The sequence below is a fragment of the Barbatula barbatula genome (assembly GCF_947034865.1).
Source record: "Barbatula barbatula genome assembly, chromosome: 5".
NCBI lineage: Eukaryota > Metazoa > Chordata > Actinopteri > Cypriniformes > Nemacheilidae > Barbatula > Barbatula barbatula.
Genome location: NC_136769.1, coordinates 5,051,741 through 5,064,650, shown reverse-complemented (window position 1 = coordinate 5,064,650; position 12,910 = coordinate 5,051,741). Strand labels below are relative to the sequence as shown.

Genomic DNA, 12,910 nt, shown 5'->3' with positions numbered 1-12,910 from the left:
ACGAACACAAATTGATTTATTTACAAACTAAAAAAAACATAAAAAGTTTGGTGTCATCCGCATGTCGGATCTTGCGGCGCAAGTCAAACAAGCGTAAAATGTCCTTAAATTTTAGGATGCAGGTTTGGAATGACGCAAAAAATGTTTTAATTGGTTAATTATATAAATATACAATTAAATATAATATAACATGTTGGAATAACACTTTTGCATAGTTTCGTTGTTGTTTACTTTATAATGTAATGAAACACAAAGTGGACTTAAAACATTATGTAAAAAAAGGTTCTGTGCCATTGAACGACATCTCGGTTATGTAATACTTATATATTTCATTATGTTATTATACAATACAATCTTGCTTAATCATAAACATATAATTTGCTGCTAAAGATGATTTTCTTCGGGATGCTTCGGTGCGCGTTCGCTTCCTCACCCCGCCTCCGGGTGGCGCTCTTTAGTTCTGCCCCTGCGCCCTGAAGTCACCACAGCTGCTGCGAGGAGGAGTCAAGAAACTCTCCCTTCTCACTTCTGCCAAACGAGCAGATGACTGTGCTCACTTCAACACTCCATGCAGCATCTTTAAATGCATGAAACACGGAGATCACTGGACATCTGACGACCTCACTGGAGCTTCTGCACCTCTAACAGGTGTCTGTATAAGGCCACAGGGCCCAGAAGAACAAAAACGACCAATATTACTGAGCCATGTCCAGTGGGAAAGATGCACCTGTTACAGAAAAGTAAGTGTGGAGACTGTTGACTTGTTTCTGTGTGTGTTGAGGACATTAAAGGCAATGGCGCTTTAAACCTGACACGTTCAGTGTTGGGTAACTTGGGTCACTAAACGGCTGATTCAGTCTTCTTGTGTTAAGTTTTGGCAGTTTTACATCTCTTCCTTCCTTGTTTTGCAATAGAGTCTGTCTCAGTGACATGAAGTGCGCGTGTGCGCGTGTGTGTTCTGAGCAAACATCAAACGACTGATGACACAGTACATATGTCTATTTGTAATGGAGTCATTGCAGTTTAATGCAGTAACACATTTCTACATTTCTTTAGTTTAAAAGTCCTACAGTCACAGATGACAGTATGTACTGTCACACTGGCAGGTGCGTGCGTATCTAACAGCTGAAATCTCACAAGCATCAGTGAGCCGCGGCTCTGGACTCGAGAACATGGTGTTTTCATGAATATATATTTTTTAAATGAGCCTCGATAAAGCAGACTCACGTAGGGGACATTCATTAGTCTTGCTAAATATATCTTCGGCACTCGGGTTGCATTTATAATTTATAAAGGGCGCTGTTGACGGCACAGACTGTTTTCATAAGTGGTATCTTGGTTTCAGGAAATGTCATTCGCTTGATAAGATTGGATAAAATAATAAAAACAAACTCTACATTTACAAGAACTAAGTGTTACTAAGCAGGGAGGGGCGCAGGACAAGTCATGAAATCAATACAAAGAGGCCTAAAGTTGTATCTGGATGCAATAACGGTCTGTGTTTCTGTGCTTTAGATCCAGACAAATGTCCCTTCAGGCCTCTCTTGAAGACTGCATGGAGGCTCTGGACCTGTTCCTCAACAATCACTTTAATGAGAGTTTGGACAAACTGCGACCACGGTACGAGCTGTCATTTCCATTTGCCGAAGAGCTTTTCTGGCTTCTATTTGTTCGACGTGTGTGGGTTGTTTTAAGAGCAGGTGAGGTGTTTGGTGAAGGTGCGGCACCATTCAAGCCCCTGTTGCAACGGCGCTTTATCAGATGCATCACATATTTTTCGTCGCTGTGAAATGTTTTTTTAATTGTAAATGCCGCGATAACCTTTCCTTCGCCATTCTTTTCTCTTGTGGTGTGCGGTGGTGCGGAATGACATCACGCACGCTCCCTTCTCCAGGATGTGAGGTGTTTACTTAAAAGCTCACACCCTCACGCCTCACAATACAGTCTTACACGGATGATACACAGCCCAGAGGTAGACTGATCATACGCTGGAGGAGAAATCCAATTCCTTAAAGGGACACAACAATGAAAATTCTCCTACGTTGTATTCCCTCTTGTGTCTCACATGTGTGATTTATATACATGCGGCCGCTTAAAATGAAGAGACTGCTCCAGATGCTTTAAATCATCATTTCTGATGCGTTGTCACCTTCCGTCCAGTGTTTGTTGAATTTAAACAAAAAAACAACCCTCCAGAATGACAGAGAGTCACCCAGCGGCAATGTGTTAAAGAAAATCGAGTTATGTTCACATGTATTGTGTTTTTTAAATATAAATATGAACTTGTTTTCTTTGCAATATATCTTTGCAACGCATCTGTTTTTTATTTTGTTCAAAATTGAACAAATCGAAGTTTGTCCCGTTTCCACTTCCGCAAATACACGTGAATAAGAATTTTCTTTTGGAGCACTTGGGAAATGCAACAAAACCGATTATTTAACTTATACAAGTACCTATAAGGTATAAATTCAGAAAAAGTGAAAAAACCAATATGTATACAATCTTCATATGCTTTCTCTTATCTTTGTTTAATGTGCAGAGACATTTGTAAGTAAGCCAACAGGTTAATTCTCAAATAATATGTCAACATCGACTATGTCCCATCATCAGAAAATACCAGCAGTGGCTTTATTTTGAGCTGCAGTGTGTCGTTTCTGTGCCTAGTGAGCAGTTTAAATAAAAAATTGAGCTGTTTTTGATCAGTTTACAGACTCGCCTTTAAATGATGATGTCAACCACAGCCTTCCTATCTTGATGCGTGTTTAAAATCACATGCTGTGTTCCAGGTCCAAGGACAGCATGTATCACGCTCTCATCTACGCCACAGTATTAGAGATGCAAGCAATGATGACGTTTCAGCACGATGACATAGTGCATGCTGGGAACACCATGAAGAGCGCTCAGGAGGTGTGCCAAAGGTATCCGCGCCGGGTCTCTATATTCAAACTTCTTCAAACTCCGTGCTCTATAAGCCGCCTACGTTTGTCACCTTTCAATGTTTAATCAAATGGAGATATTTCCATGACGGCTCTGCCAGTCCGGCAGACGTGAAATTTGCCTGTGTTTGCATGCAGATCTAACTGCAGCTTTAAGACCGACAACTGGCGATGTTAAACAGTTTACTGCATTGAGATCGTTCACCCAAAAGTGAAGATCCTTCGTCATTTATTCACCCTTGTGTCATTGCAAACCTGAAACAAAACATATATACTTAAGCATAAACTGATGTCACTTGTACAATAGAGGAGGATGTTAAAGGTGGAGATGACAGCGTTTATGTGAAAGATCTTCATCGTCATATTTGTGTTTGTTTCTTCACTGTCAACTTAAACTGACTCACTGTTTCTTAAGCAAACTTAAGTGAGCTCAGCTGTTGCTAAAAACACACACAGACGTATGGATCATAACATGAGAAATGCATGTTTTAATGTACATCACCACTGTATTTATCTTTACAATCGTCATTTTATCCAAGTGAAAATAGAGACACCATGTTTTTGATTTGTATTTTTATAGTTTTACTACAAAAGCTACTGTTAAACTATAGTTTGACGGTGAGACCGTATACAACCGTGGTCTTTTTACAAATACAAAACGTAGTAGTTTATAAAGAGTTCATGTGGTAATGTACAGCCTTTAAATTCTGTGTTTCTCACGACTGCATGGTGTCATGGTCTGAGTCTCATGGTGACTTAAGCATCTTTTGACCATAGCCTCTGACTGTTTTCCCTCAGGTTCCGTAAGAAGTCTGGCGGGCTGTCGAGCCGGGGAGCAAACGATGACCTAGCAGAAGGTGACGTTTGTAATGAAGAAATTAATACTTATGTCACATCTAAGGTCAATTCATTCTTTTTCCTTTTCAATTCGTCCGTTTAAAAATAACCCAAATTCTCAAATAACCAAAAATGACCTGCCAGAATAAACAAATAAGTAAATAAATAGAACTGCTATGTTTCAAATATGTTTTTCTTGAACGTTTGGTCAAACCAAGGATTAATAAAAACATTGATTTACTTTCTAGTTTTGTAAAGAAAAACACTTATGTTATTGTGTACAATGATGTTTGAAAGCGTACGTCTTCCGAATAAAATATTTTTCTATCAAACTTTGAACATTACTTTAGACTCCCAAATGCCAGTAAACAGTGTAATGTTCACATTCTGCAGAGCATTGTTTATTTTGCAGTACGGTGAGTGTGTTTAACACGAACAGTAATTCAATACATGCGTACAGAATCGAGCTTTGAATGGTCTGTGTGTTTTGTTTAATGTTTTACAGAGCAGCTTCACGCCGAGGTGTGTTACGCCGAGTGTTTGCTACACAGAGCTGCTCTCACGTTCCTTCAGGTCTGAAACACCTCGAACATGATCACCCATACGCAAACAACCTCACGTTTCTTCTATGCATTTTGTTGGATGTATTTGGTTATGTTATGGTGTGTAAATGCACGTAAATTGTGCACGTAGATGTTTTTAACAGAAAATGTCACATTTGTGTGCCGACAGGATGAGAACATGGTGGGTTTTATCAAAGGAGGAATGAAAGTTCGCAACAGCTACCTCATATACAAGTAAACGCATTACCTCAAACCAATATCAACATTTGATATTAGATTTTCATTTATGTAGCCGTCATCATGCTGTTGGGTCGACTCGTTCTTAGGGATGTAACGATTCACCGTGCGCCGGTTGAAAATCGATTATAATGTGACGATTCGGTTGAGATGTTAAATGAATCGCAATACACGTTTTGAACAACAGGGGCCGCTGCAAAACGTGTATTTACCGCAAATGTGGATATTTCTTAAAACATTCAAAAAACAAGTTAGGAGAAGCGCAAAGTCGAAGTTTGTTTATATTGAAAATACTTTTGTATCATTTTTTATTTGATTTTGAATTGGTCAAAAAAATGGCAAATCAATTTATTTATTTATTTATAATAAAAGGGCAGTTGTTAATATCTAATTTGCCTCCTTTTGTTAAAAAATCGTATCGTCTATCGCATAGCAAACTGAGTGAATCGTTACATCCCTACTCGTTCTGCGTGTCTGTTTGCTTTTTATGACATCACAATTCTCACGCAGGGAGCTTAACGCCATTGTCCAATCAGATACCTCTTTCAAAGGACCCAGCCACAAGCATTTAGAGGGCGGAGTCTCATTTGGAATCGGGGCTTTCAACTTGGTACGATCCGCCGGAATAATGCATCCATACTCTGATGATGTTTCCAATTACGCTGTCGCTCATTGACGTTCTTCGCAATGTCCTACAGACTTTGTCGCTGTTTCCCACGAGGTTACTCAAGTTGCTTGAGTTTGCTGGGTTTTCCGGAGATAAGGTGTTTAACTTATATTTTTTACCGATTTTGTATAAAAGCATTTGCCGATTTGCATAAACGTGTTGTGTGTTATAGGAGCTTGGCATCTCTCAGCTGTACACGGGCGCCACCTCTCACAGCTTGCGCTCCATGCTGTGTGCTCTGCTCCTGCTCTGTTTCTACACCTTCCTCTCCTTTATTTTAGGTAATATGTACCTTTATTGTTTTTCTGTGGAGGTCTTTTATTCCATCTCCTTGTGATCCATGAAAGAAATTTGGGTTGGGAAAGATGGGTACGTGTAAATGATGAGAGATGTCAGTTTATTTGCTGGTTGCTTTAACCGAGTCATGTTTTTATTATGGTTTGGTGTTTGTGATGTGTTCTGTAGGTACTGGAGAGGGAGACGTGGAAGACGCGGAGAGACTGCTGAAGCCGTTTCGCCTGCGGTATCCACGCGTACGTCTAGCTCTTTTCTAAATGAACATGACGTGCCCTTGTATTAAAAATGGGAGTTTTTGCCGTTGACATTTAAGCATTACGCATACACTTTTATGCGATTTATGCGAAACAGTTAAAGCAATGAAGGGTTAATACAAGAAGTGTCATACAAAGTTAGAAAGTTTTAACCAAAAATGCTATTATATGAAATAATGTTTAGTAAAATATGCGTTTATCGATCCGTGAACTCTCTGTAAGTCGCTTTGGTTAAAAGCGTCTGCTAAATGACTCAATGTAAATGTAAAACATGTGCAATCTGTCACCAAGGACCAAAAATATGGATGACAATTTTGCATTATAGAGCAGTGATCCCGTATGTATTCTTTATCTGCCCCTCCAAGCAATACAACATATGTGCAATGTCTGTCACATCTCCAGTATCATGTCTTTTGTATTATTATTATTATTATAATATTATTATTTTATATTATTTTTACAGTCTCTCTTAAGTTCGATGAAGTGCACCTGAATTTCATTGTATACGTCAACAAATAGATCAAATGTAATCTAATCTAATGAAAATGTCCCGCCCTCTTACAGAGGTATTATAATTTTGATTTTAGTTTTATTCATATTTTAAACTAGCTTTAATTTAGTTTTTCTATGTTAATTTTAGTTAAATATTTAGCAACTTTGTTATATGCTTCTGTCATTTGGTTCTTTCTTTGGTTCTTTTTATGTTGCTATATAAGATTCATTTAAATGATTATTCTTATTAGAATTTGAGTGCTTTAAACTTATTTCAGTTCATTTCATATTTCATTTCAATTCATATTTTTTTCACAATAATATTTAGGCCAACATTTAGTTTGATTTCAATAAATGACCAAAAAACGCTTTCAATGTTTTATTAACCTTGCACACCTGCCGAATTTCTTTCTAGGGTGCAATCTTCCTCTTCTTTGCAGGTCGAGCCGAGGAGATCAAGGGCAACATTGATGAGGTCAGAATTGTTATTGTTGGGCGTTATACTGTTTTGAATTCTGCCTCTTTGTTTTAATCCCAAAGCATTTGGAATTTCACGCTTTTGGGAAATAAAATGGTTTTTCGCCAACATACTGTGACAGTCCATACACCTTTTCTCAAATTCTAATCGTGTCTGAAGAGTATTTTATGAGGGGACTCGTGAGCACAATGAAATGAAACAGTACATTGTTTTACCACTGTGTCCAGGCGGTGTTGCTCTTCGAGGACGGCTGTAAGGCCCAGCAGGCCTGGAAACAGTTCCACCACATGTGCTACTGGGAGTTAATGTGGTGTTTCACCTACAAGAGACACTGGAAGATGGCTTACTTCTACGCAGACCTGCTCTTCCAAGAGAGTCGATGGTCTAAGGTTAGACACGCCGCTTCTAGACCATCAAAGCCCGGTCCAAACACATACGTTGAACCCTTTCGAGGGAGTTTTTGGACTGGACATGAGTGACAGCTTCCATTGCAAACACCTAGCATATGTTCATATCATGGTTTTGTCCAAGTGTGGTTTGTACAGTTGCCAAGATATCTGTGTCACACAACTATCAAAACACCCTCCGCCCTGAGTGTACATAATGTTTAGGATTGTGTTAGCCTCAGACGAATGTTCACAACTCTGTATCATATACGGGTTTTAAACCCTGTGAGGGTAAATAACAAATGACAGAATCTTTATTTTAATCTCTTTCTCTCAGGCTATGTACATGTATATGAAGGCTGCTTATCTCAGCATGCTTCCCGAGACGGATGCTCGGCCATTCGGTGATAATGAGGTCAATCTCTTTAGGTAAATACTCTTGCATCTAAACTCACTACGTCTCTGCTTTATCGTTTTTTTGGGGGGGTTAACACCATGAATAATGACTTCATGGATGGATGGATCGGTAAGGAAGGGGTCCTCCATGTTCACGTCCTGTCTCTCTTCATCTGTCACTCAGACAGGTTTCTACATACAAACAGAAGATAGCGGGCAAATCACCGCCCACAGAGAAGTTCGCCATCCGCAAAGCTCGACGGTATAAAGGCAATAATCCAGTCAAACTTCCAGTTCCTGTGCTTGTAAGAATATCACACAACACCTCCACACGGTTGACAGATGTGTATTAAACGGTCTTATTTTTGTACTTGCCGTAAGAAAACACCATTGAAAAAATGGAAAGCCGAGGTTTAAATATACCTTGATTTTTTTTTTGTGTATTTAGGTGTTTCCATACAGGACATACAGGCTAAATAAGAGCATTTTCATTTATTATGGTTTTTGAGAATTGAGGTGTTTCACAAAACACAAGATTTTTATGAATTGTGCACCAGAAAAGCGTAATGCATAATCGTTTTGCCATTTTAACTATAACAAATGATCATTATTTTTGTAAAGCATCGTTCTATTATTTCATTCTTAAACTGTATAGCTTGAATTCACTGTAAGTTGCTTTGGATAAAAATGTCAAATGTATAAAAGTAAATATTTTCTCCTTATTTTGTGGCCGTTACCATATATATATATATATATATATATATACAAAGAGCATCTTTTCTGTCATTTTGACCTGTTTCTCCAGTTTTCATTGTCTGCAAATAGAAACAATATTTCAATTTGAAATTTGGGATAAAAATTGTTAGTCATTAATGTGACCTACTCATAAATCCAGAAAAGCAGAAAATTCTGCGGCTGAATATGTTTTTACCAAACTCATTTTGAAAACTATTTCCAACTGTATTTAGTTTTATATTTCAGGAAATGATGTACATGTGGAACGGTTTCTCCATGATCAGTAAACGCCCTGAGCTCACACAGGGCATGATGGAAACACTGTTAGAGGCGGAGCGCACCCTAGGGGCAACTCCAGGTAACGCCACACACCCCATCTACACAAACACAATGCCTGTTGTACTACATAAAATATCTAGTTTATCCTTTCTGTTTGTATAGAAAACGAGTTCACTGTGGACGACAGATGTGTCATCCTGCTTCTGAAAGGGCTGTGTCTGAAGAACCAAGGCCACTTGCAGGCCGCAGAAGAATGCTTTAACCAGGTTTACAGCAGGCCAGTGTTTCACACACTTCTGCATTAAAGGATTTGTATCGTGCATATGTAACGGACGGTATCAGTGAAGTTTCTGTGTGTCCCAACAGTGAAAAGAAGCTGAAGTTTGATCATTATCTGGTTCCCAATGCTCTGCTGGAGATGAGTCTCCTGTATGTGGACACGGGACGGAAAGACCAAGCCATCAAACTGCTGCAGAAAGCAAAGTGAGTCAAAACCGGCCCAAAAACGACATACAGATGTGTTCAACACAAACAAGCTGTAATAACCTTCTCTCTTCCCGTCAGGAATAACTACAAAGAATATTCAATGGAGTCTCGTACGCAGTTCAGGGTCCACGCCACCCTGACCAAACTGAAGGCCGATACAAGCGACCAGGATGAAATAACGGTGTTGTGAGGCATCCCGCAGCCTACGATATAGACCAAAGACTATCTAGTGTGCTTCCCGGCGTTCTGGACGGCCTGTCTCACAAGAGGGTTTATGTGGTTTTAAAGGGAACACTAAAAACGTTCCCCCTCAGGAATCTGATGTGACGTTTATTGTAGTCTATTAGCAGTAGTTTAAAGACAAAGATGTTTCAGAAACAGGGTTGTAAGGTCTTGCGTGATAAAATGTAAATTTTAGCGCAAATTAAAAAAAAATTGTCGTCTGTTTCGAATTTTGTCTATTTTAATAGGAGAAAAGAAAAACTGTTAAACTGACGGTGTTAAATAATAAGATCAAAACCCTTTTACACTTAATTGTGAAGATGATTTTAAAAAGTTGATTATTGTTAGATGCTGTTTGGAATATAATACCACTAATGTATTCTTAATATGTAAGCAATGTGCATCATAAACATTCACTTTGTGAAATGTTGTGGCCATTTATTTCAAACTAATATCAATGATTTTTCTATTTACACACTTATTTGAAGTCAAACATGAATTTGATATAAATACGTTTATTCTGCAGAATTATCGGACGGGCATGTTGCTTCAGTGAAGTTCGATTAAACGAACAACTGGATGATCAAATCCACGTGTAAAGAAAACTGTATAACAATATAGTACAATTGATAGGCCTCGTTCTCCCAGTGAGAATTATTGGCTGGATTCAGCCGCTGCAGGAGACAAGCCGGCATCTTCTTCTCTCTTCCTGCGTTTCAGAAGTTTCCTTTTCTTTTTCTCTTCTTTCTCTATTTCAGCCGCCATCTCTTTGAACTTGGCACTGCGGGGGTCCACGGTATGTCCGAAACGCTCTGTCGCTTCAGCCAGCAGTCTTTCCCTTTTAGCCTTCTCCTCTTTCTGCTTCTGCTTGGTTTCTTGCTTCTGCTTTTTCCAGTCAGCGATCATCTTGGGCATCTTGGCCATGTTGGCGGCGATTGTCTTCTCTCTGGGAAAAAGAAAAGCGAGAAAGAAGTTTACGTTAACATGTTCAAGTTGCCAATTTTATAAGAAAACGCAGACAGACAAGTCCACACCGGATAAAGAGAAAGAACGAGCGGACGAACACACTGAAATTGATGCTTTATGTTTGAGTGTGCAGAAGTAAAAATGAGATTTAAGAGTTATGGCGAAGACGAAGGTTTCACACTAAATCTGAATAAGGAAATTCTTATTCTATTGGTTACCATTACGAACACCAGAGCCATCAGCTGTTCACCCTTGAACCATCACAACATTCCTTAATGCAGTGTATTTGGGGTTTTATTCCAGTAGGATTTAATGATTTTATTGCTTCTCATTGGCAAGATAACGTCCCACCAACAGATGCCAACAAATAGAGACCCACACCAAGAGTTACCATTAAAACCAATGCAATTCTCACTGCAACCATTGAACTATCTGATTGTTTACTCTGTGTGTTTTTTCAGAAGGTGTGTGAGACTATTGTCCTTTAAAAAAACCTTTAATCTTTATCTAACAGATAAGAGGTCTAGTTTAACCAGGGTTTGAATATGCCAAGCTTGCCAAGATACTACAGGCACCTGTCGAGGTGTATTTCCGCAAATAATAGACTGTATTATGGATTAATTTATATTTGATGAATTCTGCAACTGTAACCAGCAATTTGGACAGTGGACGTATGTTTTGTTAGGCCTAGACGAAGGCGAGTAACGTTAGATGGACAGTTTCTTTTTAGTATGGTCGACAGTTCAATTCATTCAACTTTGAGAATTAACCATTGCTTTACTATAGTAAAAGTTAACATGTTTTGACAGGTTGATTATCAGTTAAAACTACAAACCCCAAAGTTAAACTTCTACACTAGTATTGTATGAAAACAATGATTGTTGAACTGATGACAGGTCATTTGTTACTGGAGAGACTTAAAGGTACAGTACCCAAAAATCACAACTCGCTCTCAGTCAAATGTTTTGTCGAATTGTGTTACCCTGTCGAATTTTGCTACCTCCATACAAAACAGCAATAACCCCAACCCAACCCTTAAACCTAAGTTACCCCTTTCCGGCCCGATCACAACACCAGGGTAGCAAAATTCGACGGGTAACACAATTTGACAGAACACAAACAAACCTGTATCCATTTCTTTGCTTGGTTGAACGCAGAGAAAGATATTTGGAAGAATGCTTCTAACCAAACAGATGTTGCCCCCCATTGACTCCCATAGTAGGAAAAATGACAATGGTAGTCAAAAGTGCCCCAGAACTGTTTGCCGTCCTCCATTCTTCGTGTTTTTATTCCGTTAAACACAAAATATGTTTTGAAGAAATGTCTCCTACTATGGTAGTCAATAGGATCCAATAACTGTTTGTTAACAGGTACCTTTCCATCCGTTTCGCAGTCCTCTCCTTCTCTTTGGCTGCGATGTTTTTCAGCATCACCTCCAGCGGGGGATGCCACTCTCTCTCTTCCGCGAAGGCCTCCTCCAGCTGGGCATGAGACGGCCAGAGTTGGGCCGGGTCCACCCCAGACGCCCGTCCGTACCGGCCGAACAGTTTGCGATCATACTTCTCCGTCTTCTGCCAGTCGGGCGTCTTCTCGTTGCTTTTCTCGGGTATGTAAGGACTCTTGATATTCAGCCACAGCGGTTTGGGGTTATAATGCGCGATATGTTGGACGACAGCCGGCAAAACGTTTACTTTGGAGTTTAATTTTAATAAAATGTCGAATAGTACCGCTGTCCTCCTGCTCAGTACGGAGGCCGCCATGTTGGATGACCTCTGGTATCACGTGGGCGTTTGACGTCAGCACTGGTGTGGAAGTACGCCCTCTGCTGACAAACGTTTGTAGTTGAACTGGGATTAATGGGAGAATGGTGCATAGGGTCAATTGCATTTTTGTAATAAATGCAAACACATTTCATTAACAAGCCATGACGCAAGAAAATACACAAAAATGTAAAATGTTGTTGTCATGGCTGGTATGTAAAGAGGAAGGTTCTGCTTTTCCACATGTTACACCTCCATCATTGTAGTTTATTCATCACCTTTGTTGTTTTTGTGATTTAACGGCACAGTTTGACACTATTGTCGGTAACAAAAGGTCTTAAAAGGATTTGGACCTGCTGGTATTGTTTGTCTCAGACTTTAAATAATAGTAAGCAAGCTTGAGACTTGAGCACTTTTTTATGTGTAATTGGTTATTTTATATATTTATTTAAATGGATGGGAAGAGGAAAGCTGTAGAGCATAATGCAAATACTCAAAAGAAGATCAAGTGTGAGATTGAGTTATTTTTAGTATTAGATATAATAAAAGAAACCTGTTCGTTTGGGCTAAAACAAGATCAATCGCTTTTTATAGTGTTTTTGTATTATTGCATGCATTATTATTACATAAACGAATAAATATGTGAATAATGCTGTTTAAATATTAAATGTAAAGTTTTTGGCATATTGCTTTAATTAAAATAGATGAATGTTATATAGCCAGTACAATAAAACCCAAATAGAGAAAATATAAAACAATAGGTGTGTAAAATTAAGCTTAATATTCAAAGAGATTACACTTTTTTAATTTGAAGTGTATTTTTAATTCAAATGAAATTAGGTAAATAAACACGAGTACATCAATCAGGAGACATTTTGTTGAAATGCATTATTATATTTGATTCGATGGATATTTGAAC

General features: G+C 38.8%; 2 protein-coding genes across 3 annotated transcripts; one reads left to right on the top strand and one right to left on the bottom strand.

Moving 5' to 3' along the window:
- Positions 1–460: 460 nt before the first annotated feature.
- LOC306894526 (tetratricopeptide repeat protein 39A) lies at positions 461–9,688 on the top strand. Of its 2 annotated transcripts, none has more exons than XM_079457157.1 (18): positions 461–740; positions 1,516–1,620; positions 2,787–2,918; positions 3,735–3,793; positions 4,279–4,346; positions 4,506–4,570; positions 5,084–5,183; positions 5,272–5,337; positions 5,413–5,521; positions 5,706–5,773; positions 6,699–6,758; positions 6,989–7,150; positions 7,485–7,576; positions 7,728–7,848; positions 8,525–8,636; positions 8,720–8,834; positions 8,924–9,040; positions 9,122–9,688. In XM_079457157.1, exons 1-18 carry the CDS (start codon positions 706–708, stop codon positions 9,231–9,233), a joined length of 1,698 nt encoding a protein of 565 aa, XP_079313283.1. In that variant the 5' UTR covers positions 461–705; the 3' UTR covers positions 9,234–9,688. The 2 variants fall into 2 exon arrangements, 1 of the variants encoding a protein (XP_079313283.1); XR_013786700.1 differs by having other exon boundaries at positions 519–740; positions 8,698–8,834.
- On the bottom strand, positions 9,512–12,040 carry gadd45gip1 (growth arrest and DNA-damage-inducible, gamma interacting protein 1). Its single transcript, XM_079457158.1, has 2 exons — positions 11,606–12,040; positions 9,512–10,211 (listed from the first exon to the last, which is right to left on the bottom strand). The coding sequence occupies exons 1-2, from the start codon at positions 11,989–11,991 to the stop codon at positions 9,920–9,922; spliced, it is 678 nt and encodes a 225-aa protein (XP_079313284.1). The 5' UTR covers positions 11,992–12,040; the 3' UTR covers positions 9,512–9,919.
- Between the last annotated feature and the right edge of the window lie 870 nt (positions 12,041–12,910).

Bases quoted from the DNA above. Each gene is read 5' to 3' on its own strand.
- LOC306894526 (XM_079457157.1), top strand. From the start codon at position 706: ATGTCCAGTGGGAAAGATGCACCTGTTACAGAAAA. The intron at 5,338-5,412 runs GTGTTTAACTTA...TGTGTGTTATAG, and splicing joins CTGGGTTTTCCGGAGATAAG to GAGCTTGGCATCTCTCAGCT. The intron at 5,522-5,705 runs GTAATATGTACC...TGTGTTCTGTAG, and splicing joins CTTCCTCTCCTTTATTTTAG to GTACTGGAGAGGGAGACGTG.
- gadd45gip1 (XM_079457158.1), bottom strand. From the start codon at position 11,991: ATGGCGGCCTCCGTACTGAGCAGGAGGACAGCGGTACTATTCGACATT. The intron at 10,212-11,605 runs GTACCTGTTAAC...TCTTTTTCCCAG, and splicing joins ACTGCGAAACGGATGGAAAG to AGAGAAGACAATCGCCGCCA.